The following is a 24082-nucleotide window of genomic DNA, read 5'->3' as shown; positions in this document are numbered from 1 at the left end:
CCATATTACAACACTATAATCAAATAAGCAATAACTACATTTTATTTTCCTACAATACTTATTTAATAATTTTCTTATATGATATCCATTTGTAACTTATTCAACAATGAGAAGGAGAGTTGGGCCACTGTAACCCCCTCATGAAGGGGAAATTTTGCTGTTTAGTTCTTTCACTATCTCTCCACTTCATTCTTTCATCTTCAACATATAAGAGATCTATCCAACCTAACCATTAGCAGGAGTGAGGACGTGGGGTCCGTGGTTAGGTTGTTCTTATTTCAGATTGGTTGACCCAGGCAGCATCTCTCGGTAGTCTGGTTAGGAGAGGGTATCATTTTCTAGAGGAGAAAAGTAAATCATGTTTGCATGTTTTGAGAAATACAGAAGAGCAACTGGAAAAGTATCATAAAGAGTGAGAACACAAGGAAAGTGGCATGTGGTGACAGATGAAAGGAAACTGAGTATTTCACTGCACAAACTGGAGGGCAGCAGGCTGTGGGGGAAACAGGAAGCATGACTAACAGCTGAGAGTTGTAAGAAAGGCAGTTGAGTACAGAGTAGAAGTGGAAGTTGATGGGTTTGGGTTTTTCTGGAGCTCAGTGTTGTAAGACTTGGGAAAATGATCTGGGAAGACAGGAGATAGAGAAAAAGAGAGAGAGAGAGAGACAGAGAGAGACTTAAAAATTGAGATTAGGAGGGATTGCAGATGTGGTCATGACAAGGTTAGGGAACAAGCTGAAAGTGAAGGGCTGTGGTCCAGTAGAAGACAAGGTCATCAAAGAGGGTAAGACTTTTTTCTTTATATTCAGTGAAAATAAGAATGACTCTTATGGACATGTTTCTATTTGTTTCCTTGTTGTTTCTCTTGTCCTACTGTCTTTTCTCCGTCTTTCTTTGGGTGCGGAACTGATGGTGTGTGGGGGGGAATGCTCTTATCACCTTACTTTTTATTGGCCATCTGCTTTGTTTCCTGGATGATCTGCAGTTATGTTTTGTTGAATGACACTGGCTAGAACTCATCACTCCATAATCTGGTGCCATTAGAGGCTGGAGTTTGAGCACTGTTGACAGTCACTCTGCCTGTTTTTATTGCCAGCAAAGTCATATTTGTGTTGAATGGAAGCTCCTTAATGGTGGCAGTGTGCTCAAGCGACTGTCTTAACTGTTTCTACTGGGGAGTTCCTGATCAAGGACGAGACAGGGCAGACGGGTCACAGTCCATTTGCTGCCTCAGTGAGGAAGTAGCTTGGTGCTTCACAATCCTGGCACACCTGGATCCTACTGATGATTCATCACCTCCACTCTGTGCTTCCCGACCTGCGACCAGCAAAGTATGCATGATCTTGGGAGGAATAGGTCATGAATGAAAATCCAGCTGCACTAATTATTAAAAGTGTGGGCTAAGCAGATTACTTAGACTCTCTGAGCATCGGAGTTCCTAGGCAGTTTTTTTTTTTTTTTTAAGTAACGTGACACTAAGAGAATCAAGATGAAGGAATAGGGTAAGGACACGTTTAAACAGACAGAGATCAGCGGAAACTATATCTCATAGATTTTGATTTTTTTAGGTAGTTTCACCTCTTCAAAACATTTTCTTCTCATTAAATTTTTCAGTGACTCATAGATCATACAGTAGCATCATTTTCTTCAAGAAGGTTCTTGACTTTCGTTTTCATTTCTTCAGCGACACATTAGTCATTCATTGGCATGTTATTTATCTTCACGGTGTTGCTAGTTTCTACTGTTTCTTCCTGGTGTTGATTTTGTTTTGTGGCTTTTCATTTAAGGGGATGTATAGTAACTGTAATGGAGACTGTCATATCTAGTAGCATGTTATTTAACTTCATGGAATTATAAATTTCTCTTTTTCTTCCTGCTGTTGATTTTGTATTGTAAGTTTTCACTTGGGGGGGATTTATAGTGACTGTGTAGTGGAGACTGACATGTCCATAGGTGAGGATACGACGCAGTATGCATCTCTACTTCCAGACCAAAGATGGACTCCCAATAGACTGCTTACTATATCTTGACAATAGGTTGCTCTGCCATTGTCCATGCCTGCAATGATGGACATATGACTGTTTTATGAAGACCTATACTATAGTAATAATATAAGGGAACTCAGTGAGGGGGGAGGGGTTTAGGGAGAGGATAAGGGAAATCCCAGGGCCTATGGAACTGTATCATAAAATGACAATAATAATAATAAAAAGAAGTAAAGTAAAAAAGCCTAATGTGATACTTTCATTGATTTTGAGTATAATGAAACAGTGTAGATGAAGCAGCATGAAATAGAATACATTGGCGGACATTAGGGATTCAGCGTGCATGACTTAGGTTTTCTTTTCAGAAGACTGGGTCTGTTCAGTGCTTTGAGACTGCATCCTTATGTTAAGCATGTTGATGGTGTTCAGTAGTGCCAAGTAGCCTTCCGGTAGTCTTTGTAATGGGCCACTGGGTTGTATTTTTGGTGTTTTATTGCCCTCTTATCAGATTGAAGTCAAAGACCGCTGCTCCTGTTTTTAACGCCTTCTGATCAGCATAGTTTCTGTTGATTCTTGCAAGTTAATGTACCTTTATGAGACATTAAGTGCACTTGACAGTAGTGGGAGGGAAGAAGGGATGGGTTAGTGAATGGGTAGGTGATGGGCTTACCAGAGCATGACAACAAATTGATGGGCTGGGATTGAGTGAAGTTTTGATTCCTCATATATAGATGAAATTTAATGAAACAAGTCTAGGGGAGTTTCTGTTTTGGATTTCCAGTTTGAGTAAGTTCTTAGGGAGAGCTTCTCAATAGAATTGTCTAAAGGTTGGCAAGGGTTTCCCTGGGAGATAAAATCATGTAAGAGAGCATCATCTTGCATGTGCTCCAAGTGAGTTAAAATCAATGTGAGAGGATACGGTAGAGGAGTGTGCATAAGAATCACCCAGTAGATTGTTAAAATAGGATTGCTCGATGCTGTCCCTCAAGTCTTGTAATTCATAGGTTAGAGGCAGGGCTAATGAAATTTATACATCTGGGAAGCTTGGAAGTCTTGCTGATATTGAAATTCCAGGATCAAAGCACAAGATGTTTGAGCATCCTGTGAAACTTTGATATGCCGGTAGGGAGGCAGCTAAATAATCCGTAATGCCCCATATTTAGTTCTATCCTATCTATCAATCAAAATACCTGCTTTCCCAGGATGCATCTTCTTCTTCTGGGATCTAATAACAATTCTATGAATGTCCAGCTATTGAGCTCCACATGGAACTGGTGCAGGTGACATAGGATTCCCAGGTGGCTTGGTGCAGTACCCCCAACAGCATAAATGAGGCCAACTGGGATCCGTGCTCTCTCTTCTGGCAGAGACCATGGTTGGAGATTCAGCCTGACCCCTCTGTCTCCCCTTCCCTACTTCTTCTCCTGTTGGACAAATCTTTTGGCCCACTGCCCACTCATGACAGGCACCTTTTTGTGGGGGCATGTGCTCACTTTCTCACTTTAAGAACACATTTTGTGGGGCCAGCATGGTGGGTCAACCTGTTAATCCTCTAGCATTCATATTGGCACCAGGTTTGTTGTGGATACTCCACTTCCCATCTGTGACACACACACACGTACATGTCTTCTGCAGATGATGCTATGTCAAGACATTCTAACCCCCCAATCTCTCTCTCTCTCTCTCTCTCTCACAAACACACACACCAGAATACAAAAAGAGGAGCTTCAAGTAGTTCATGGAAAATGCATGTCATGAAAAAATAATAATAATGTGCAGATTTCAGACTTTTTTCCCCAGGGTAACTAGAGCTCCTTTTGTTCTGACACCTGATAACCAGAAAGATGGAGCCATGATTAGAAGCTTGGAAGCTTCAGTCTCGTTCACCTCCTCTTGAAAGTGGAGAGGCACTGCTGATTGAGTTGAGACTTGACCTGACTGGATAGAGTAATGAAGCTTGTGAACGAATTTCTGGGGCCCAACACAATAGCCTAACAGCTAACGTCCTTGCTTTGAATGCTCTGGGATCCCATATAGGTGCTGGTCCTAATCCTGGAAGCACTGCTTCCCATTCAGCTCCCTGCCTGTGGCCTGGGAAAGCAGTAGAGGACAGCCCAAAGCCTTGAAACCCTGCGCATACATGGGAGACCCGGAAGAAGCTCCGGAATCCTGGCTTCAGATTGACCCAGCTCCAATTGTTGCGGTCTCTTGGGGAGTGAATCGATGTATGGAAGATCTTTCTCTTTGTCTCTCCTCTTTTCTGTATGTCTGCCTTTCCAATAAAATCTAAGAAAAAAAAAGAATTTTTCAACTTCAGCGTTCTGTGAGCTTTTTGTTGCTGAACATAAGGTGGGCATTACACCTGGTGATCCATTGAACAGTAACCTTTTTATTATTATTTTGTAGAACAAGCTTGTGAATGGGAATGGTCTGTCATGAGTTCTATGAGCTGCTCTAGCAAAGGGGAGGATTGTGGGAAGTTTCAGATGGTAGCCAGTTGGACTATGAATAGGATGTCTGGATTGATGACTGACAGCTGCCATGGGAGATGTCTTACTGAACAAAACTCTTAATTTTTGTGATCATATCACAAAAGAATCCAACTGAGGGGTATTCAGGTGGTGTCCACCACATATTTTTGGGGCAGAAATGTTGATTTTGTTTCCGTGGTCATGGCACTTAAACTTTCAAAGAGGCAGGAATATTAACCAGGAAAAAGCCAGTATCTCTCATAGAGTCCTCACTTAGAGGATGGTGAGCTTGTTTACCCATTTTACAGTACTTTATAGCACTCATTGGCACTTTGAATCTCCTGACAGTCCATGAATCCAGCTTAAGCACGTCAACTTAGTGGCAGTGTCACGTGGGAGGGACAGGAGGAGGACAAGTTGCAGACACAGGGGAATGAGATGAGCATTGGGGAAGCTGGATCAGAAGCAGGAGACAGTGTTTTGGGTCAAATACTGCAAAGGATGAGTCACATCAGGTTGGAAACAGACTTTTGGGGTTAACACACAAGGTGACTTGGCAGGAACATCACCAGAAGATTAGATGGACAAATGTTGAGGACAGCACCAGAACGTTGAGGAGAAAGCCAGTTGAGATTGGTGGTTTCTAGGGAAGTAGAGACAGGGGTTTATGACCATAAAGCCCATCCTTTCCCCACTACATGCCCCTGCTTCTGCAAGGAGTCATGGACTGGTTGGAGAATGACCGTGGGTCCATTTCTGAGCTTTCTACCTCTGTGTTTTCATCAATGCATTAGATGAGTATGGCACAGATATCCAAGGCTCCTTCCAATTCTTTTGCTCAGTTGTTCTGTAGGGGAATGGAGTAAATGGAGTCTTGTAGATGGGTGGCTTCTGAGATGGTGCAGAAAAAGCACAAGATTTCATTGTCCACAGGAGACAATGAGGTGTAGGCTGATGTTGTGTATGGGTTTTCTGGAATGAGGGTCTGGAATACAAGACTCATAACTTGGGTTGCAGGTTAGGAAGGGACTGTGACCATAGAAGTAGAATGGTGATTTCAGCAGGGCTGTGTCATTATCAGGTTTTGGGTGCTTCCTTTCAACAGGTGTAGTAGAAAGAGCCTTTTGGGGCCCAGTGTGGTAGCCTAGTGGCTAACGTCCTTTCCTTGCATGTGCTGGGATCTCATATGGGCGCTGGCTTATGTCCTGACTGCTTTACTTCCCTTCCACGTCCCTGCTTGAGGCCTGGGGGAGAAGTAGAGGGTGGCTCAAAGCCTTGGGACCCTGAACCCCCATGGAGAGCCAGAAGAAGCTCCTGGCTCCAGTTCCTGGCTTCAGATGGGCTCAGCTCAGGCCATTGCAGCCACTTGGGGAGTGAAACCAGAAGATGGAAGATCTTTCTTTCTGTATCTCCTTTTTTTCCTGCAAGTTTAACTTTCCAATAAAAAGGAAAAAAATCTTTAAAAAAAGAAAGAGCCTTTTCTGAGATGACCCACATTGCTCCCACAGTGCCGGAGGTATGAAGGAGGCTCTGGGCACAGAGTGTTGGATGTGTGTAGAGGATCAGAGTTTGACTGAAGCAGAGGCTGTTAAGTTGATGGGGCGGCTGAGAAGCAGCAATCATAAGCAGGATGACTGTTCAGAGAGCTTGCTGTGGTAGCATTACAGCTTACACAACAGACGTGTGAAGGGCTGGCCTGGAACCAGAATATTGCATATCCCATGTTCATTTTGTAGACCCACCTGAGGCCTCGTGACCTTGTCTTTCCCAACCATATCATGGGCATGTGCGTGATCTCTGGCAAGGCCAATGAAGGAGCAGAAGGGTAAAGAACCATTGCGAACAACTTCGGTAAACTTAAAAAAATCATGTTTTGCATTAAAATACTCAAACCACAACCCCCTAATAAACCCTTTGCAGTGCTTCTGTAGCAAAAATAAGTGTGATAGCAGCTGCTATTTCTTGTATACACTCCCAATTCATTGGAATGTAAATTTTTGGGTGCTTATTGATCCTGATGAACAGTAATATGTAAGTAATTACATGTTAATATAGAGATACAGACATAACAGTTTCTGTTTGGAATGAGTTCTTTTCCTATTATGATTAACAATGAGATGGCCTTTGGCTCAGGAGGATTCCTTATTGAAGTAGTTGAACATCAGTGTACATCAGTGAGGATAATTTGTGAAGAACCTGATCATGGCAGAAGATGATGTACTGTCTCCAGGTATCTTTCAACTCAGAGGCTCTTTATGGTTGGGCAAGAAGTTTCCTTGCTTTTTAGAAAGAAGGATGCATTTATTAGAAAGAAAAACAGAGAGAGAAAGAGAGAGAGAGAGAGACAGAGGGAGATAGAGAGAGTGCTTCTGACTTCCTCCTGATCTCCCACATGTGTGACAGGGACCTAAGGATTGCACCATTCTCTGTTGCCATCCAGGTAGACTGGAAGCAGAAAGCAGAACAGCCAGGACTGGCATGAGCACTCTGACATGGGATGTAGAAGCTCAGGCAGTGGCCCAGCCCACTACTCCACCATACCAGTCCCTTCTTTGCTTTTGAGGCCCCACTTAAATATCCCCATCACCAGGCTCAGTCTCAGCATTACTCACCCCTGACTGATTGGCTACCAGGATAAATGATATCACCTCGTTATCCCTCCTCATAGTACCCCTTTGATGGCTACTCCATGCTGTCATTTGATAGAGAAAATTGTTTACATGGTGTCTTCTCTTTGAGTTGGTAATTTCTTTGAGGTCAAGGATTATGTCATGTTCATGTTCTCCTTCTATCATGAATAGACCCTTGGACATAGCATACGCTCAATACATATTTATTAAATGATGAATCATTGGAAGAGTGAAGATTAGGTGTCCAGAGATTTGTTCCTCCAACCAACAGTCATTCACATGAGAATCACTCAGATGTGTTTTCACAAAGACCCAGGGATACCCACATGCAGAGAGATGCAAATGCCATGGGGAGGCCTTTTTTGTTAAAATTCCATTTTAAATTCCTGTCTTCTACTTCATAGAGGACTGGCAGGGTTACCAGAATAAATGGAAGGTTGGAGAGGAAAGAAGAACCAGGGTTATAGAGCCCAGAAAGGAAATTACCTCTTTTGGCCCCAGTGAAAGATACTTTCACAATCTTTGGTTTTGCTTGGCTGGAGCCTTAATCACAATGTAAAACTTGGCATTGTACACACTGGTTCTATCGCTTCTCGGCCTTTTGGCTAAGATCAAGTGAACACACTGGTTCTGGGATGGCCACTGGGTTGGTTGCATAGACATTTGGGATGACTGTGCCCACCTGAAAAACATAGGCACATGGGAGTGTATGCAATGGCTTTGATATGTTGTTTCCCATGCAAGTTCATGTGTCAGACCCTTGTCTCCACTGTGGTGTTGAGATAGGGGTAATGGAGCCTACTGAAAGGTAGACAATCAGGAAGCTCCATCTGCCTGGGCTAGATTTCACAGGAGTGCAGTTATTTCTTCCAAGAGTGGGTTGCTGCAAAGGGAGGCAACCCCACATACTTGTGGCTATTTCCATTTCTTCCTCTCTGTACATTGTGATGCAGCCAGAAAGGGCCTTCATCTGGACCCTAGCATCACCCTGTTTGGACCTTAATAATTCTAGAATTGGAAGCCAAATAAATCTCTTTGCTTAGAAGTTAACTATTCTCAAATATTTTGTTACAGACATGCTAAATTGAATAGGACAGTGCACTCCTAAGGTTGGAAGAAGTATGGCATGCAATACATGGGAGCCTTGGGAAGATGAACTCCTGCCTTTGGACAGGTGTGAGAAACACGAAGACCCTTCTAGTCTCCATCTTCTTTGGTGGATCTTCCCACTGAGTATCCCCAGGACTCACGTTATTGTGTTGACAACAGACCAGTTGACAACCAAAGTGGGAAGATGTGCATGCGATGCAAAACTCCAGGGTGCAGAAGATTAGCAGCATACTAGAAATCGCCATTCCAGGGTTCTAGAAGTAGAAGGCATGGAGAGGACATGAACACTTGACAGGGAGTCCAGACATGTGAGCTGGAATGGTGTTCTGTGCTAGACCAATTTCATGACTTCTGGAAAGTCCCTATGGGGTCTTGCACATCCTTGGGGAAAATATCTCACTTGGTTTTGTGCAGTTCAAGTGTGGGTTTAAGACAATTGCTATGTGAATTCACTAAAAGTGTACTGTAAGAGAAAAGTAATTATTATTTAGGGAAAACTCTTGGTAGGTTGCTTTAGGAACATTATCTAAGTAATTGGGTTTGAGTATAGAAGTGATGTGATCTTTCACATCAAGGGTTGCTCTGGCTGCTGTGCTAAGGAGTAGCGACAGCAGGCAGCAGGCTTTTGGGGAGTATAGGAGAAATGTGGTGGCTTGGGACCATGTGGAAATTGAGGAACTGGTGGAAAATGGTTCTGGATGAGATTTGAAAATAGAATCAACAACATTCTCTATAGAGTTGACTGTGAGGGATGAGAGATATATAGGAACCAATGACTACTCCAAGATTTTGTTTCCAGAAAATGTAACCACAAAATTGGTATCCATTGCAATAAGGAAATCCAGGTAGAGAAGAGTGGAAAGTGAAAGCTGAAGAACCTACATTCTGAATTTCAAGCTGATGAGAGGGATACTGGATTTTCCAACCTGGAGTGTGGGAGCTGGGGCTGTGTGTTCAGGAGTTATGGTCATAAGGAAGAGGTTTGAAGCCACTGGACTGGGTGAGACTGACAAGGCAGTGACTACAGAGAACAAAGAAGAGGACCGGTGACTGAGCCCAAGGGGTAGGGGAAAAAGAACAATCAGCAGAGGAGGTGAAGACAGCAACCACTTGGGTGGGATCAGGAAGCAGACCAAGTCCCCAGAGAGGAGGGATGATTACGGTGTAGGAGCAGAGAAGGTTTTTGGAGATGTGAAGGTGAATGTGTGATTGGAGTTGACCCGAGAGAGAACAACATTGGAGATATAAGTGTAGACACCGCTTTAAAGGAATTTTCACAAAGAGGGCTCAGTAAGTTGCATGGTGGCTGATAGGTGAAGTAGGGCATATGTAGATTCGTTGGCTTGGTTTTTATGATGAAAGCAGAAGTGTGTTTATAGGATGATGGAATATGGCTCTAGCTAAGGGAATAAAATTGGTAGAGACAGTAAGGGGAGGAAGAAAAGAGGAGAAAGGATGGGTTTGGCAGAGTAGGTGGGGGGCTGGATTAACAGGAGGTGGGGATAGCTCATGCGGAATTGCCTTGTTCAATCCAGGAACGACAAATCCCCATGTGGTTGCTGAGCTCTCAAGCTGGGACCAGTGCCACACTGAGATGTGCCTTAAAGACAGAACACATATTGGGCTTCAAAGATTTCAGTATCCCCAAAGCAAACTATTTGACTAATAAGTTTTTATATGGGTTGCAGATTGAAATAAAAATATTTTAAATGTTAGGTTACATAAACATTAAACTTAATTTCACCTGTTCTGTTTTCTTTTTAAAACACAAAAACTAGAAAATTTAAAATCACATATGTGGGTTACATTGCACTTCTACTGAACATATTGATCTGGAGTACAGGCTGGTAAATTATGATCCGTGGACCCAATTCTGCCTGCTGCCTTTGTTGTAGGTCATATCTAATCAGAACACTGCTCTGCTTGTTTACTGTTTCTGGTGGCTGCAATGGAGCACCTGTAACTACCACACAGACTGTTTGGCTGGCAAAGCCCATAGTACTCACTATCAGACCCTTTATAGAAGATGTTTGTTGACTGTATAGAAACAGGCGAGAAACCAGAGAATGGGAGTAGAGGAGCTGGTGGATGGGTCCATAGATGATCTACATTGCTGCACTTAGTCCTCCCAACAAGACCGGCAAGAGGGGCTGATGTACACAGGCAGAAACCAAGAGTCTGGAAAGGCTTGTGCGAAAAGCTGCAGGTCGATGAATTTGAGCTTTGCTGTGATTCTGACAACACCACCTCCCCCTACAGTGTTTGATGATGCTTGCTGGATCTTTCTGGCAGTTTCTAAACATAGCTGAGTCATTGGTTGAGAGGGATACTCACCACACTCCAGATCTCAATGGGAACATAATAGTTGGGAATTTTGTATGTGCTGCTGATACTTAGATCTGTGATGAACAGCAGGATTCCAACCGCAGAGCAGATTGCACTGAAGATGTTCAAGCCCACGCTGCCATTCAGCTGAGGAGGAAGACAAGGAGAGTCCAGGTGGGAGAAGAAAGCTGTCGTAACTGAGATCAGCACTGATCCAGCAAGTGTTTCTTTTATTCTCCCCAACTTTTACTGTGTAAAAAATCGCCATCTTCAATTTGTGCTTCAGCTGTAGTAAATGCCGTCACAACGTGTGACATCATCACTGCCAGCCAACTCTCTTTTTATCAAAAAGCATTTCTAAGTGTGAGTCCCTGGTATCCTATGCTTGTAAAAGGTAAAGCTGTGTTCTGTGTGTGCAGGTTTGGGTTTTGAAAAATAATGGCTTCAGCATAGGTATGCAGGTCTTTGCTGTATGACATTGAGAGCCTTGATGAGCACTGTGGCTCTTCCAGAGAGAGGATGATAAATAGTGACTACTTCTCTTAACTGTCTTTACAGAGCACAACATGGGATAAGGATTTTCAGAAATAATCTTTGGGAAACATTCAACCATTTATTCTATAGGGACAGGTAGGAGTCTTGAGATGTGATTGACTCGGCCTAGGAGCACAGAGGTTTTCTGAGCTTGGCTGGCTGGTTTTCCTTAGGGAAGGTCTGAGCTCTTTGCTCTGCTGGAGAGGAGTCTGAGCTCCTATGAGGCCCTCTTGGGAGGTTGCTCATCCTTTCGCTCTGATGCTTTCCCCAGGGGTAGCTGTGTTGTCCTTTCCCCGCCTTGACCACCTGCACATCCAGGCTCACGTGAACTGCATGTCTGAGCCAGCAGTTGTGTGTGAGCCCTGTGTCTGGTTACGTTATTAGGACCAAGGATGAGGGAGGAGGAACTGTAGCCCTATTTCCTTCCTGATGACATTGTTCCATGGGGCTCTGGCTGAAAGAGCCAGTCTTATGGTGGGCTTACCAGGCAAGAAGACTTGGGCTGATTTTCTGCTGCCACTGAGACGGATCCTGAGATGATAAACTGGAATCAAAGAGAGGGTTGTTCAGAAAGAGGTCGGGGTTTCAGACATGCTTCCTCAGGCTTCTGTGGTTCCTGTCATACACAGATGGTCTCTGTCCCTTTGCTGGGGCCAACAGCTCACCACAGGGAATACAACAAGTGAGTTTTTTTTTGCATCATATGACAGGGAAGTGAAGATGGATAAACAGATTATAAGGTCTAGCCACCTATTCTTTTTAGAAGATTTATTTATTTTTATTTGAAGGCAGATTTATAGTGAGAAGGAAAGTCAGAGAGAGAAGGTCTTCTATCCACTGGTTTACTTCCCAAATGGCTGCAAAGGGCAGAGCTGAGCTGATCCAAAAGTGGGAACAGAGGTTTCTTCCAGGTCTCCAACATGTGTGCAGGTCTAAAGGATCTGGGCCATCTTCAACTACTTTCCCAGGCCATAATTAGAGAGCTTATCAGAAGTGGAGTAGCTGGGATATGAACTGGTACTCCTATTAGCTGCCAGTGCCACAGGGTGGAGAATTAGCCTGCTGAGCTACTACATTGACCTCCAGACCTGGTTTTCAATTCTGACTTCTAACTCATGTGCTCATTAATCAAGTTATAATTTTCTTATCTCAAAAATTGATACTGGGGGCTGGTAGTGTGGCATAGCAGGTTAAGCCTCAAACTATGGCACTGGCACCTCTTATATAAGCCACTTTGAGTCCTAGCTGCTTCATTTCTGGTCCAGCTTCCTGCTGATATGCCTGGGGAGGCAGCAGAAGTGTTTGGGCCTCTGTATCCACATGGGAGATCTGGAGGAAATTCCTGCTATTGGCATGTGGGCATCACAAGTGGCGATGTTGACTGTTGAGCCAAATGCCTGATGCAGGGCTGAACTTTGGATGTCCTTACCAGTTCTTGTGAGTCGCCTTTGTTTTGGAAGAAGATATTCACAATTTGGGTGGAATAGATGGTCTTGAAGCAAGAAGGCAGAAAAGCACCAAACTGCCCTGCAATCAAAAGCTAGGAAGTTGTGAAGGCTGAGAGTATAGAGCAGCCCAGCAGGAATTTGAGAGGACAGGACAGCTGCCCAGTGCTTGTCCACATGCAGTAGTATGTAATGCTCAATATCAAATCTTTGTGTATATGGGGCAGGTGGAAAACTGAGAGTCACAGCAACAATGAGCTGGAGTGGAGGGCGATGCACCTTTAGTGGAGTCACAAACCACTCTGAGAATCCAGCTGAAGATGTGCAGCTTGGCAGAAAAACACAACACATCTGACACATTTGTACTTTGCTAGGAGGAACTTCCATAGAGACAGCCTGCAATCCACGGCAGCCCTGGCTGTTGTGGGGCTGGGAGGTCATGGCTGGCCCCTGGTGATAGAGTCTTTGTCTTGGAGTTCAGGCTGGTGGGCCTCTGTGGGTTAACACTTTTTTTAAAGATTTATTTTTTATTATTTTTTCATTGGAAAGGCGGATATACAGAGAGGAGAGACAGAGAGGAAGATCTTCCGTCCGATGATTCACTCCCCAAGTGAGCGCAACGGGCCGATACTATGCCGATCCGAAGCCAGGAGCCTCTTCCGGGTCTCCCACACGGGTGCAGGTTCCCAAAGGTTTGGGCCGTCCTCGACTGCTTTCCCAGGCCACAGGCAGGGAGCTGGAAGGGAAGCGGGGCTGCCGGGATTAGAACCGGCGCCCATATGGGATCCCGGGCGTGCTAGGCGAGGACTTAACCACTTGTGCCACCGCTCCGGGCCCTGTGGGTTAACACTTGAGTACCACCTGCACATGGGTGATCTTTTTGTGAATGAGAAAAAGGCGCCAACTCTGGGTTGATTAAACAAGAAAGGTGGGTAAAGTAAAGAAGTTGTTCCTGCTGAATGGGTGACCACTTGCAGGGTTGTTATGTGACATTAGGCGCTGAACTGTATCCCTTGGTCTTTCCCATCTTTTTGTTGTTGTTGTTTTGTTGTGTGTTGAAGTCCTAACCCTCAGGACCCTCAGAACATGGCGAGACTTGAACATGTTTTCAAAGGGGCAGTTAGGCTAAGTCCATTAGAGTGGATTCCAGTCCAATATGAGTGGTGTCCTTAAAAGAGAAGATGAAGACACAGTACACAGAGCAAAGACCACGTGAAGACAGAGGAAGAAGATGGCCATGTGCAAGCCAGGGAGCGAAGCCTCTGGCATCTTGACCTCGGACGTTTGACCTCCAGAGCTGTGTGATCACACACTTCTAGGGTAACCCCTTGTCATGCCAAGGCTTCTGGAACCGGGCACCTTCTGCAGGGCACAAGTTGCATGAATTGACAAGGAAGCCCAGGGCACCTTGACACCCTCCAGGGGAACTCCTGTGCAGGGAGCCCACCTTGCTTACCCAGCTGCCCCCCCAGAAGGGGAAGCCTCCGTAGAAGGAGATGGGGATGTAGAACTCGGAGATGATGGTGGCCATGATTCCGCCAAGGCCGATGTGTGCCAAGCCAATCAGGATCTGGACCGCCTGTTGAGAAAGTCATGCGTTGAAGCCTTTATTTCTGAGCTTGGACCTCACTTCTCTTTGGAGGTATCTTTTCCTTTTAATAAATATTTTGTTGTCCTGATCTAAAAAGTCATATGTGAAAAATGAAAACAAGATAAAAGCTACCCACAATCTGCTGTTTTCCCTAACATACACCTTGAGATTACAAACCAGCTGGGGACTTTGTGAAGGCACTCTTTCACGATGAATGTCTCTCCAGGGTACCATGCATGCTTCAGAGTTTTTGGGTCTTCCTGATGTTTGGAGGAGGAGCTGGAACAAATATTGGACTAGTGGAATTGCTTCTCTTTATATTCTGCTTCATGTTGCAAAGTACGGTTAGGTGGTGTGGACAGCAGTCTGGGAGTTCCTCTAATTCTTTCCTACTGCCTTTAGAGGGGGTGTGCCCTGTTTACACTTTCATGTCACACTTCCGGTCTTCAAGACCATCAGACAACACATCCCTATTGTTCTAAGCCTTTCACTTTATGGTCCCCTGTTAAGGCAGTGCCAAGACACTAATACAGAGAAATCCTGCATTAATGACTTAGAAATTATACACACAGATATAAGCCAGACATTATGCTTAATTCTGTTATCCATGAGAAAAGGGTACTTTTGAAGTACTCTTGTACTATACCATAGTATGCCTTGCGTATATGTGTGTGTGTGTGTGTATCTTGCACATATATCAGTGCAAATATTTTCATTAGTTCATGCACACTTGCTAAAAATGGTTTACTTATTTGCTTATTTAAAAGGTAGAGTGACAGAAAGAGAAGGAGATAAAAAGAGAAAGAGTGAATGAGAGAAAGAGAGAGATTTATCTCTTCTGTCCCCTGTCCAAGTGACAGTAATAATCAGGTCTGGGACAACCAGAAAATGGGGAAAAGGAACTCCAACTCCGTCGTCTGCATGGGTGGCAGGGACCCGAGTACTTGGACCGTCTTCTGCTGCCTTCCCTTCATTAGTAGGTAGCTGGTTAGGAAGCCGAGCAGCCGGGACTAGAACTAGCACTCCAAAATGGGATGCCAGTGTCGCAAGCACTGGTTTACCTGGCTGTTCTACAATAGTAGCTCTTTCATGACCTTTTTGAGGACACTCACGCATAGATTTTGAAAGTTTTACATGAAAATAAACATCTTTTAATTTTATTGTCACAAACTTTTTGAAGTTCTCTCATGCATATGTATCTACAGCAATCATGATAGCAAATATTTTCTTAAATTCTCCCAAATGCCCACAAATTATGCTTTGTTCTATTAACTAGATACTTTTAGGTCTGTCAAAAATAATTACATAAAGGGCTTCTTTGCTTTTTTTGTGGGTCTGATACATGTTATTCTTAGGATGTTCAATACCTTGGTTTAACTAACAGTACAGTGAGGCATATTTTGTCTGTTTACAATCTTTGATCACAAACCATTCTATAATAAATACATCATATTTTTATACATATACATATTTATATACATATATACAAATATATCATATTTTTTCTGGGTTTAGGCAGAATAAAAATCTCAAAAACTGAATTTCATGAATTTTGGTTTTATCCAGGTTGTATCAGTCTACTCTCCCATGAGCCATCCTTGAGGGTAGAACTGGGATTGGAGCTGGGCTGTCTGGGACATTCATCACCCTTCGGGTTCCTACTGAAATGAGCCTGCTTGCCTTACTCAGACGGCATTTCAGCCACTGTGGCAGACTCTTATTTTGTTTATTGTTGTTGGGTTTTATTGCCTATCTAACCTGTCCCTCCCCTGCCCTCTTTCTCTTATTGGGCAAAAATTAGAATCAATCCCATTGAGTTTCAACGCCACCTTGGGGGGCCTACTTTGGCCGTATTAGACTTACTTTCTTCCAGAAAAACAGATATCAAAAAGAATGCTGGCAACACAATGAACATTCAACTGCCCCACTTTTGGGATGACTTTCTTCTTCTTTCGTACATTGGCTAAATCAGAAAATATGAGGCTGAGATCTCTGGTGGTGCTACACAATCTAATAGACATGTGTTTGGCAAGCTCAGGTGAGCTCTAACTTTGCTAGACGTGGAGTTTGTGCGTCTCTCCCACCTTCCCCAACCTCCTCCTCCAGACATGTGGCTTGAGACTTGCAAAGGAAAACACCACTTACCCCTAAGGTCTTGCCCTCTTTCAAGGGCTTTCGGGCAGGCGACTCGTTCACAGTTGACATGGAACCAACTGAATTTGCAGGAACTAGATGGATTTGGGGCTGGTTGTCTGGACTCAGAGGCACCTGAGACGTGACTCCTGGGATCATAGGGTAACTCTTATGGGATGCCACCACAAACACAGAGTTGGCCATGGGGCCTGCTGAAGTCATCGAATTCATGCTCTGCAAGTAAATGCACACGTATATGCACCTGGGTTTACATTTTAAATGGTTATTACCCAAAAATAAAAAAACAACAAAAGCTGACAAGTTTGAAAAGAAAAAGCTCCCTGAAGACATTGTTGGTGGAAATGCAAATCAGTACAAACAGTACTACACCTCAGAAAACTAAAAATAAATCTACCACATGACTGAGTCATCCTACTCCTGGAAATACATCTAAAGGAAATGAAGTGAACACATGGAGGAGTTACTTGCACTCGTGAGTTTATAGCATTTCAGTTCCCAATAGGTAAGCTATGGAATCAACCTGAATATCCAGCAACTGATGATTGGATAAGGAAAATATGGGACATGTACATCCATAATCATATAAATATGTAATAGAAAAGTACTGAGCTTAAGAAAGAATGAAATCTTGACAACTGCAACAAAATACATGCAATTGAAGATCATTCTACAAGATGAAATCAGTCAGATACATGTTTTCTTATTTGTACAAGGTGTTTAATATAGATATACAGATTTTATATATGTCATATGATTTGATATGTGGTTATAAATATTGCTTCATTGAACCATATTGCATAAATGACAATATACTCTTCTCACCCACTATAAAGTGGAGGAGGGATAGTGACTGAGTCATGTGCTTTTCTTAACTTCTGTGTTGGTAGGAGTGTGATCAGAGGATCAAGCACTCATTTATTTATATACCTAAGTATCTTTTTGGTATAAATACTGTGTTTCAATAAAACATTACAAAGTAATAAATAAGAAGTTAAAAATAATCGACAGATAATAATTATATAGATTTATGGGCTGCAGTGTACATTTCAATGCGGGGAGAAATTATGGGCTCAGATTAGGGTAAGTGGGGTGTATTCTCCACCCAACATTTAGCATTCCTCTGTGTTGGCAATGTTCAATATCTACCGTTCTGGCTATTATAAAATAGATGACTAATTGTCAGCCACAGCGATGCTACCGTGCTAACGGCTTTAGAAGTGTGTTTGCATTTGAGAAGGACTTCAACTACCAGTAGCTCCTTTGAGGAGCTCTGTGAACTTTAAAGAGATCTGTTTTGATATTGTTTATTGGGCACTTAAGAGGTGCCAAGGCGTCAGGGATTCATAAATACGCATCCATTTCCTTTACTATTCACACCGGCTTAGTGTTACAGATAAGAAAATTAAGGGCCAGAGAGGGTAACTGTTGCCAGAGGTCTTCGCTGCGTTTTTCTACCTTTGGTGGTTTGCATGCTACATGATAAATGTTTCAAAGCCGGAAAGTCTTTAGGAAACACTAAATTCCACTCTGTCAATTTCATCTTTTGGAGAAAGAAGCTGAGAATAGGAGACTGAACATGAATTCCTTAAGGCTCCAGTTCTTAGTTAAAGGGAGAGCACCCGCCTCAGGGGAAGCTCATGGGCCCCACAGTGAATCCACTGGGAGTCTAACACTGCCCAACTTTCTGGATCACTTAGCTTTTTGGTGTGTTTTTCAAATTCTATCTCCCTGCCTCTTTGTCCGAATAGGGCATCAAGCTAGCACACACTCTGGAGTGGCACAGTAGAACAGTACATTCACGTTGGAACTTGCTGCACCCTCCACCCCCATTCAGACTCCCCCAAATCTCATTTGGCAGAAAAACCTTCTCATCACACCCCAACCTCACTTAGCATCCACTGGCTTGAGTCACTCACCACGCTCTCCTGCAGCCGAGTCTCCAGCACGCCTGCTCGCAACTCTGCTGTGGGGAACTTACCTGCCTTGAAGTCTGGCTAGGTGATGTGTTTAGAGGGCTCCAAAGTCCTCTTCAATTTCTTCCTTGATTCTGGTCAGGCCACCTGTTGTTTACTGCTGAAGCTTTCTACCTGTGTTTACTTCCTTTTCTTAGCCAATAAGCCGATCAGTTATGATTTGGGTTGACAAATGTTTGATGGTGCCAGAATTGCCGTGTGAGACCCGGGCACAATGTACTGAGACAGAAGCGCGCGCACACACACACACATACACACACACACACACCATGGCAGCAAGGTCAGCACTCTCCATGGGAGAACAAAGGCAAAAGAGATTTACTGGAGTTGAAGAGATTAGGGAAGACCACAAACAGAAGGTGTCATCTGAAATCTAATTGGCAAATGAAGTGAGGAGTAGAGATTCAGTGGGCAAAGCGAGGCTGGCAATTGATTTCTGTTTGTTTTCACCTAAGTCAAGGCCTAGAGACAATCAGAAACCTGCCAAGGGTGGGCATGCAATATGGCCATGGCCCATTTCCTGTGAACCACACAGGTCAAACAGACGAGCTGCTGCTGTTGGCAATGAGCACCTGCTTGAATCCATCCGTGACATGTTTCCCTTTGTATTCATATTGGCATATGGTGGACAGTCAGTAAGTGTTCACTGGTTGACAGGATAGCCAGAGCTTTGCAAGACAGCCAACTGAACGAACATCATGCAGGCAGAGGTTATGGGCGAGAGCAGGTTCCGGACTTAGCTTGGGTGTGGTTAGTAGTGAGGGATGCTCAAAGTTGGATGAAAAGTCAGAGCGAAATTTCCTGTCTTTCCCAGTTTTCTAGTAGATTTCTGCACCCTTGTTCTTTTAAAGAATCCCTTAGATAAACATTCTGAGTCTGTATATTAGTTTTTTTTTTTTATCTTTGGTATATCTTCTCCAAGTTTGGCAATATTTTGGCTTTATTTATAGTGGTTTCTTTAACTCAAAAATGTTTGGTTTTAAAAATGTTTGGTTTAGTAAAATAATACATCTTGTATTACTGAGGTGTTTTAGCTCATTGCTAGGAAGGCCTTCCTGATATCAAGATTATGCAAGAATTCCTGGGAGGGAAATAGTGGGCTCCTGCCTCTTGGATTACCACTCCCACGGGAGGGCACAAAAATTAGGACAGGGGCTGGGAGTAGCTAGACAGAAAGGCACTCAACAACATCCATGAGGGCCGCATAGTGGAGCTGGTTAGATGAAACTAGGCTTCAATACCCATCAACATGTACGAGAGCCAAATGGGATGTGGGACAGACTGGACTAGTCTGCTACACATACTGGCAAACCAGGGTAAGGGGCTGGCCTGGTGGGGGTTATTGTGGGTCACTCCAACCAGGCTGCAGCTCCTCCTGGTTTATGTGAGGGCCGAGTATGTGCTGGGCAGAATCAGGCTGGACTGCAACACCTGTTGGTTCCCAGTGGAAGTTGAGACTGAAAACAGAACAAACCCAGCAATTGCAACCACCAGCTGATTGGGGCAATGGACTGTGCTGGGCCCTGAGCTTGCTAGTACATACAAGAATCTGGTCTGGGAACACCTCAGACAAAGTTTCTTTGGGGATCTTCCCAATTGAAACCCAGGACTCAGAACCCTAACCAAGAAAAGACAGAAGACAGAATCAACCACCTCAGATATATGTTGGCAGCAAAATACGGGGCAAACGGAGACTCTATGATGGACTAGGTCAATCAGTGGATTCTTCAAAGACCTCATAGTGCTTGGAGTGGCAAGATTGGCAGCGATTTATAACTGTTGAAATATCAAAACCACTTGAGCAAGTATCTCAGAGCATGCCCCACATCCGGGACCTGGGGTGGGTGGGAAATTGGGAGGGGCTTCTCCCTTAATATCCCCCTCTTTACCTCAGACACATGAAGGAAATAATGTGGAAATAATAGTCTTACCCACTTTCCTATAGCCCTTGAACCTTTTTACTCTAACTATGTAAAGATTGTAAAAAATATAATAAAAATGCAAAAAAAAGATTATGCAAGAATTCACCTGTAGTCTTTCTAGTATCTGTGTGGCTTTTACTTTTTACATTTAAAAAAATATTTATTTTATTATTTTTTATTGGAAAGGCGGATATACAGAGAGGAGAGACAGAGAAGAAGATCTTCCCTCCGATGATTCACTCCCCAAGTGAGTGCAATGGCTGGTACTGCGCTGATCCAAAGCTGGGAACCAAGAGCCTCCTCTGGGTCTCCCACGTGGGTGCAGGGTCCCAAAGCCTTGGCCCGTCCTCGACTGTTTTCCCAGGCCACAGGCAGGGAGCTGGATGGGAAGTGGGGCTACTGGGATTAGAACCGGCGCCCATATGGGATTCCGGGCATGCAAGGCGAGGACCTTAACCACTGTGCCATCTCTCCGGGCCCTACTTTTTACATTTTTATTCCTAATACTTTGGAGTTAATCACCATGAGTGTTGTGAGGCAGCTTCAATTTTTTTTTTTAACTTTTCTGAAAAGTTTCTGAATTGGTCCAGAAAAATTGATACAGCCCATCTAAAAATACCGCTTTTGTCATATACTAAATTTCTTTTTTTAGGAATTATTTGTTTTTATTTATTTGAAGTTAGAGTGACAGAGACAAGAAAGAGAGACTGGGAAAAAGAAATCCACTGTTGTTTAATTACAGAAATTTTATAGCAAATGATAATGTCTGGTAGGACTAGTCTTCCTTCTAATTTTTTATTTATTAATTTTTTGGATTTAAAAAAAATTCTTGACTGAGTAGTGTTCCATGGAGTAAATGTACCATAGTTTCTTTATCCACTGCTCTTTGGACGGTCCCAGAGTATCCCATCTTCGAAACAAAGTCCCACAGAATGGTAGAGCTTCGTTTTGATTGGACCACATACAAGTAGAAGATAAAGGTTTTCAGAAATTCCTGAGGAGAAAACTAATAGGAAATGATGAAAACCTCTTAATGGTGAGCTAAACTTTTAATGCTGAAGCAATTCAGTAGCAAAAAGTGTTCAAAATGATATGAATTTACCAAGGATAATAAGGAAGTATTTCCTTTAGAGGGTAACTTTTTAAAAAGATTTATTTGAAAGGCAGAACTAGACAGAGAGAGAGACAGAGAGAGAGAGAGAGAGAGAAAGACATCTTCCATCTGCTGGTTCACTTCCCAAATGGCTGCAACTACTGTGTCTGAACCAGGTTGAAGGGTGAGCCAGGAGCTTGGTCTCTCACATGGGTGGCAGGGTCCGAGTGGTTGGGTCATCTTCTTTTGCAGGCAAGTTAGCAGGAAGCTGAATGGGAAGCAGAGCAGCTGGGTCTTAAACCAATACTCTAATATGGGATGCTGGCTTTGGAGGTGGTGGTTTTAGCCTGCTGTGTCACAGTGCTGTCCCTGAATGCCACCTTTGAACTCCTCTGATAGTTCATACTTGAAATACATATGTGTGTGTGTGTGTGTGTGTGTGTACTCACAAAATGATGAGTTCCATTTTGATTGGTTTCAAGATCTTATTTCGTTCTCATTTACAAATGTAAGATAAAGGCCTTCAAGGACCCCTAAGACAATAAGAAATTACTTAAGAAACTCTTAATGTTGAATCAAAATATAAAATACAGGCTCTGTAAATTGCTGTTTACAAAGAGTGTCAAATAGTGGATTATATTTTGTAACTTGTTCAAATGTTAAATAAGTTAACCTTTGTTAGATAACCGAGCCTTATAACTACTTGTTATGTGGAAAAGATTATACTCTGGAAATTATTACTGAAATAGTGGATTCATACTTTATGAACCATAAATTTAAATGGGTTTCGGTTTCTCAAAGCATAAACTTAATTTTTTTTTTTTGTATGAGAACCAGGGACGTTTTAACGTGGGTATTAGGATCTTAGTTTCTCTATTTATACCAGAGACATCCACAGTTTTGATTAGAGCGTTCACAGCTCAGTCATAAAAATATGACTAAAAAGAGAAGACACAACTTATTTTGTTATTGAATGTGGTTTTATTATATGGAAACTAAGTCTCAAATATTAGCAGACACTGCAAATTCAACTATGCATATTCTAGAAAAGATGTTTTTTTTTCTTGTCTCATTAATTCCCCGAAGATGCCCTCCATTTGGAATGCTTCAAGGCCGGTGCTGTGGTGCAGCGGCTAATATTGCCTGCAGTGCTAGCATCCATCTGGGCTCTGATACATCTGGATCCCTGCTGCTATGCCTGGAAAAGCAGTGGAAGATGGCCCAGAAACTTGGGATCCTGTCACTTGCATGGGAGACTTGGGAGAAACTCCTGGCTTTGGTCTGACCCATCTCTGGCTGTTACAGCCATTTGGAGAGCGAACTCTTCCTCTCTCTGTCAATCTGTAACTCTGCCTTTTGAATAAATAAAGCGTAAAGAACGCCTCTCTTCCTGTGGATTACTTCCTTCTTTAACTTTGAACATCCCTGGTGAAGTGCTCAGCGGTCTCTGGAGAGTCCAGATGCCCCTGTAGCTTCTAAAAGCTCAAAGTCTGGCTTTCCTGAACTTTCCCAAAGCCCGCAGCTCTGCGCTAACCCACCTGTCCTGGGAAGCAGAGTGTCTGCCTCAGGGGATGTTATTGTGTAAGCAGCTGCTGTGAGTGACTTCCTTGAGAGTCCAGGACTGCTCACCAGCCCTGGGCATCACCAATTCTTGACAGAAAATGAGTTTGGAGACAGCCATAGAGGATTAGAATCAAACCTGAAAATCAAATAATAATTCTTAAACACGTCAAAAGAATAGCATGACATTAGAAAGCAGAATCCTTTGATACATTCTGAGTGGTAGATTTGGGGGAAAACTGGAAAATTGGTTGATTCCTCTAGCTTTGCCCCCAGTGGTGCTCACTCACCAGGACACAGCTAGTCAGACAGGAGCAGGCTCCTTCTGCCCTCCTCACGGCCTGTGCACTGTTCTTGAACCTCTGCTGATGTTCTACATTTGTTTCTCAATCATAAAAGTATTTTTTTTTTTTTTACTGTGCACAACATATGTGGCATACAGCTTACCATTTTAATCGGTTTAAAGTGGTGTGAAGCACATTCACAAGTTGTTTAACTAGCACTTCCTGCACACACACACACACACACACACACACACACACACACGTTTTGTCAAAAGATAAAATGGGAAGATACAGCCCAAGTTTAAAGAGTTTTAGGACATTGGTTATGCTAAAACTGGTGCTCCGAGTTGTGTAAGTATTTGATATAATGTTCTGTAGTAGAAACCTTTCATTCACTTTTCTTTGTGGGAAGGTTTTAAATAAAAACAAACAAGCAAAAATAAAACCCCAGATGTAATTTATCAGATATGAGTGTAGAACTCTCCATGTTTTCTATTTCTTCTTATATAAGATTTAGAATTTTTTTCTTGAACTATCCATTTTATTTAAGTTGTTGAATTTATTGGCATGAGATTACTCATAATATCTTGTGATCCTATTTATATCTTGGGATCCTCATAATGTTTTCTCTTTTATTCATGGTATTGGTATTCTATGTTTTCTCTCTTCCGTTGTTAATCAATTAATCTTGCAATTAAGCTGCCACACGTAACACCGGTATTCCTTACCCAATCGCTAGTTTGAACTCTGCCACTCGTCTTTCCATCCAGGTTCTTGTGGAAGCATCTGAGAAAGCAACAGAAGATGTCTCAAATGCTTGAGCCCCTTTCACTCCTGTGGGATCCTAGGCTAGAGTTCCCGGCTTCTAGGTTTGGCCTGGCCCAGACCTAGCTATTGTTAATTATTGGAAAGTGGACCAGCACACGGAAGATTTCTAGCTCTGCCTGTGTTTGTCTGTCTCTCCTTTTCTCTGTGTTGCTCTGTCCTTCAAATAAATCTTTTTAA

At 43.1% G+C, this 24082-nt stretch overlaps 1 protein-coding gene across 1 annotated transcript; it reads right to left on the bottom strand.

Annotated features, from left to right (window-relative positions):
- Positions 1-7669: 7669 nt before the first annotated feature.
- Positions 7670-16455, bottom strand: LOC121172307 (membrane-spanning 4-domains subfamily A member 8-like). The gene is made up of 6 exons (XM_041004158.1): positions 16237-16455; positions 13957-14079; positions 11540-11599; positions 10531-10668; positions 8337-8450; positions 7670-7768 (listed from the first exon to the last, which is right to left on the bottom strand). Exons 1-6 carry the CDS (start codon positions 16453-16455, stop codon positions 7670-7672), a joined length of 753 nt encoding a protein of 250 aa, XP_040860092.1.
- Between the last annotated feature and the right edge of the window lie 7627 nt (positions 16456-24082).

Source organism: Ochotona curzoniae, unplaced genomic scaffold (genome assembly GCF_017591425.1).
Source record: "Ochotona curzoniae isolate NIBS_2020 unplaced genomic scaffold, NIBS_Ocur_1.0 scaffold_3171, whole genome shotgun sequence".
Lineage (NCBI taxonomy): Eukaryota > Metazoa > Chordata > Mammalia > Lagomorpha > Ochotonidae > Ochotona > Ochotona curzoniae.
The sequence above is the reverse complement of the archived record's forward strand: the minus strand, read 5'-3'. Positions and strand labels throughout refer to the sequence as shown.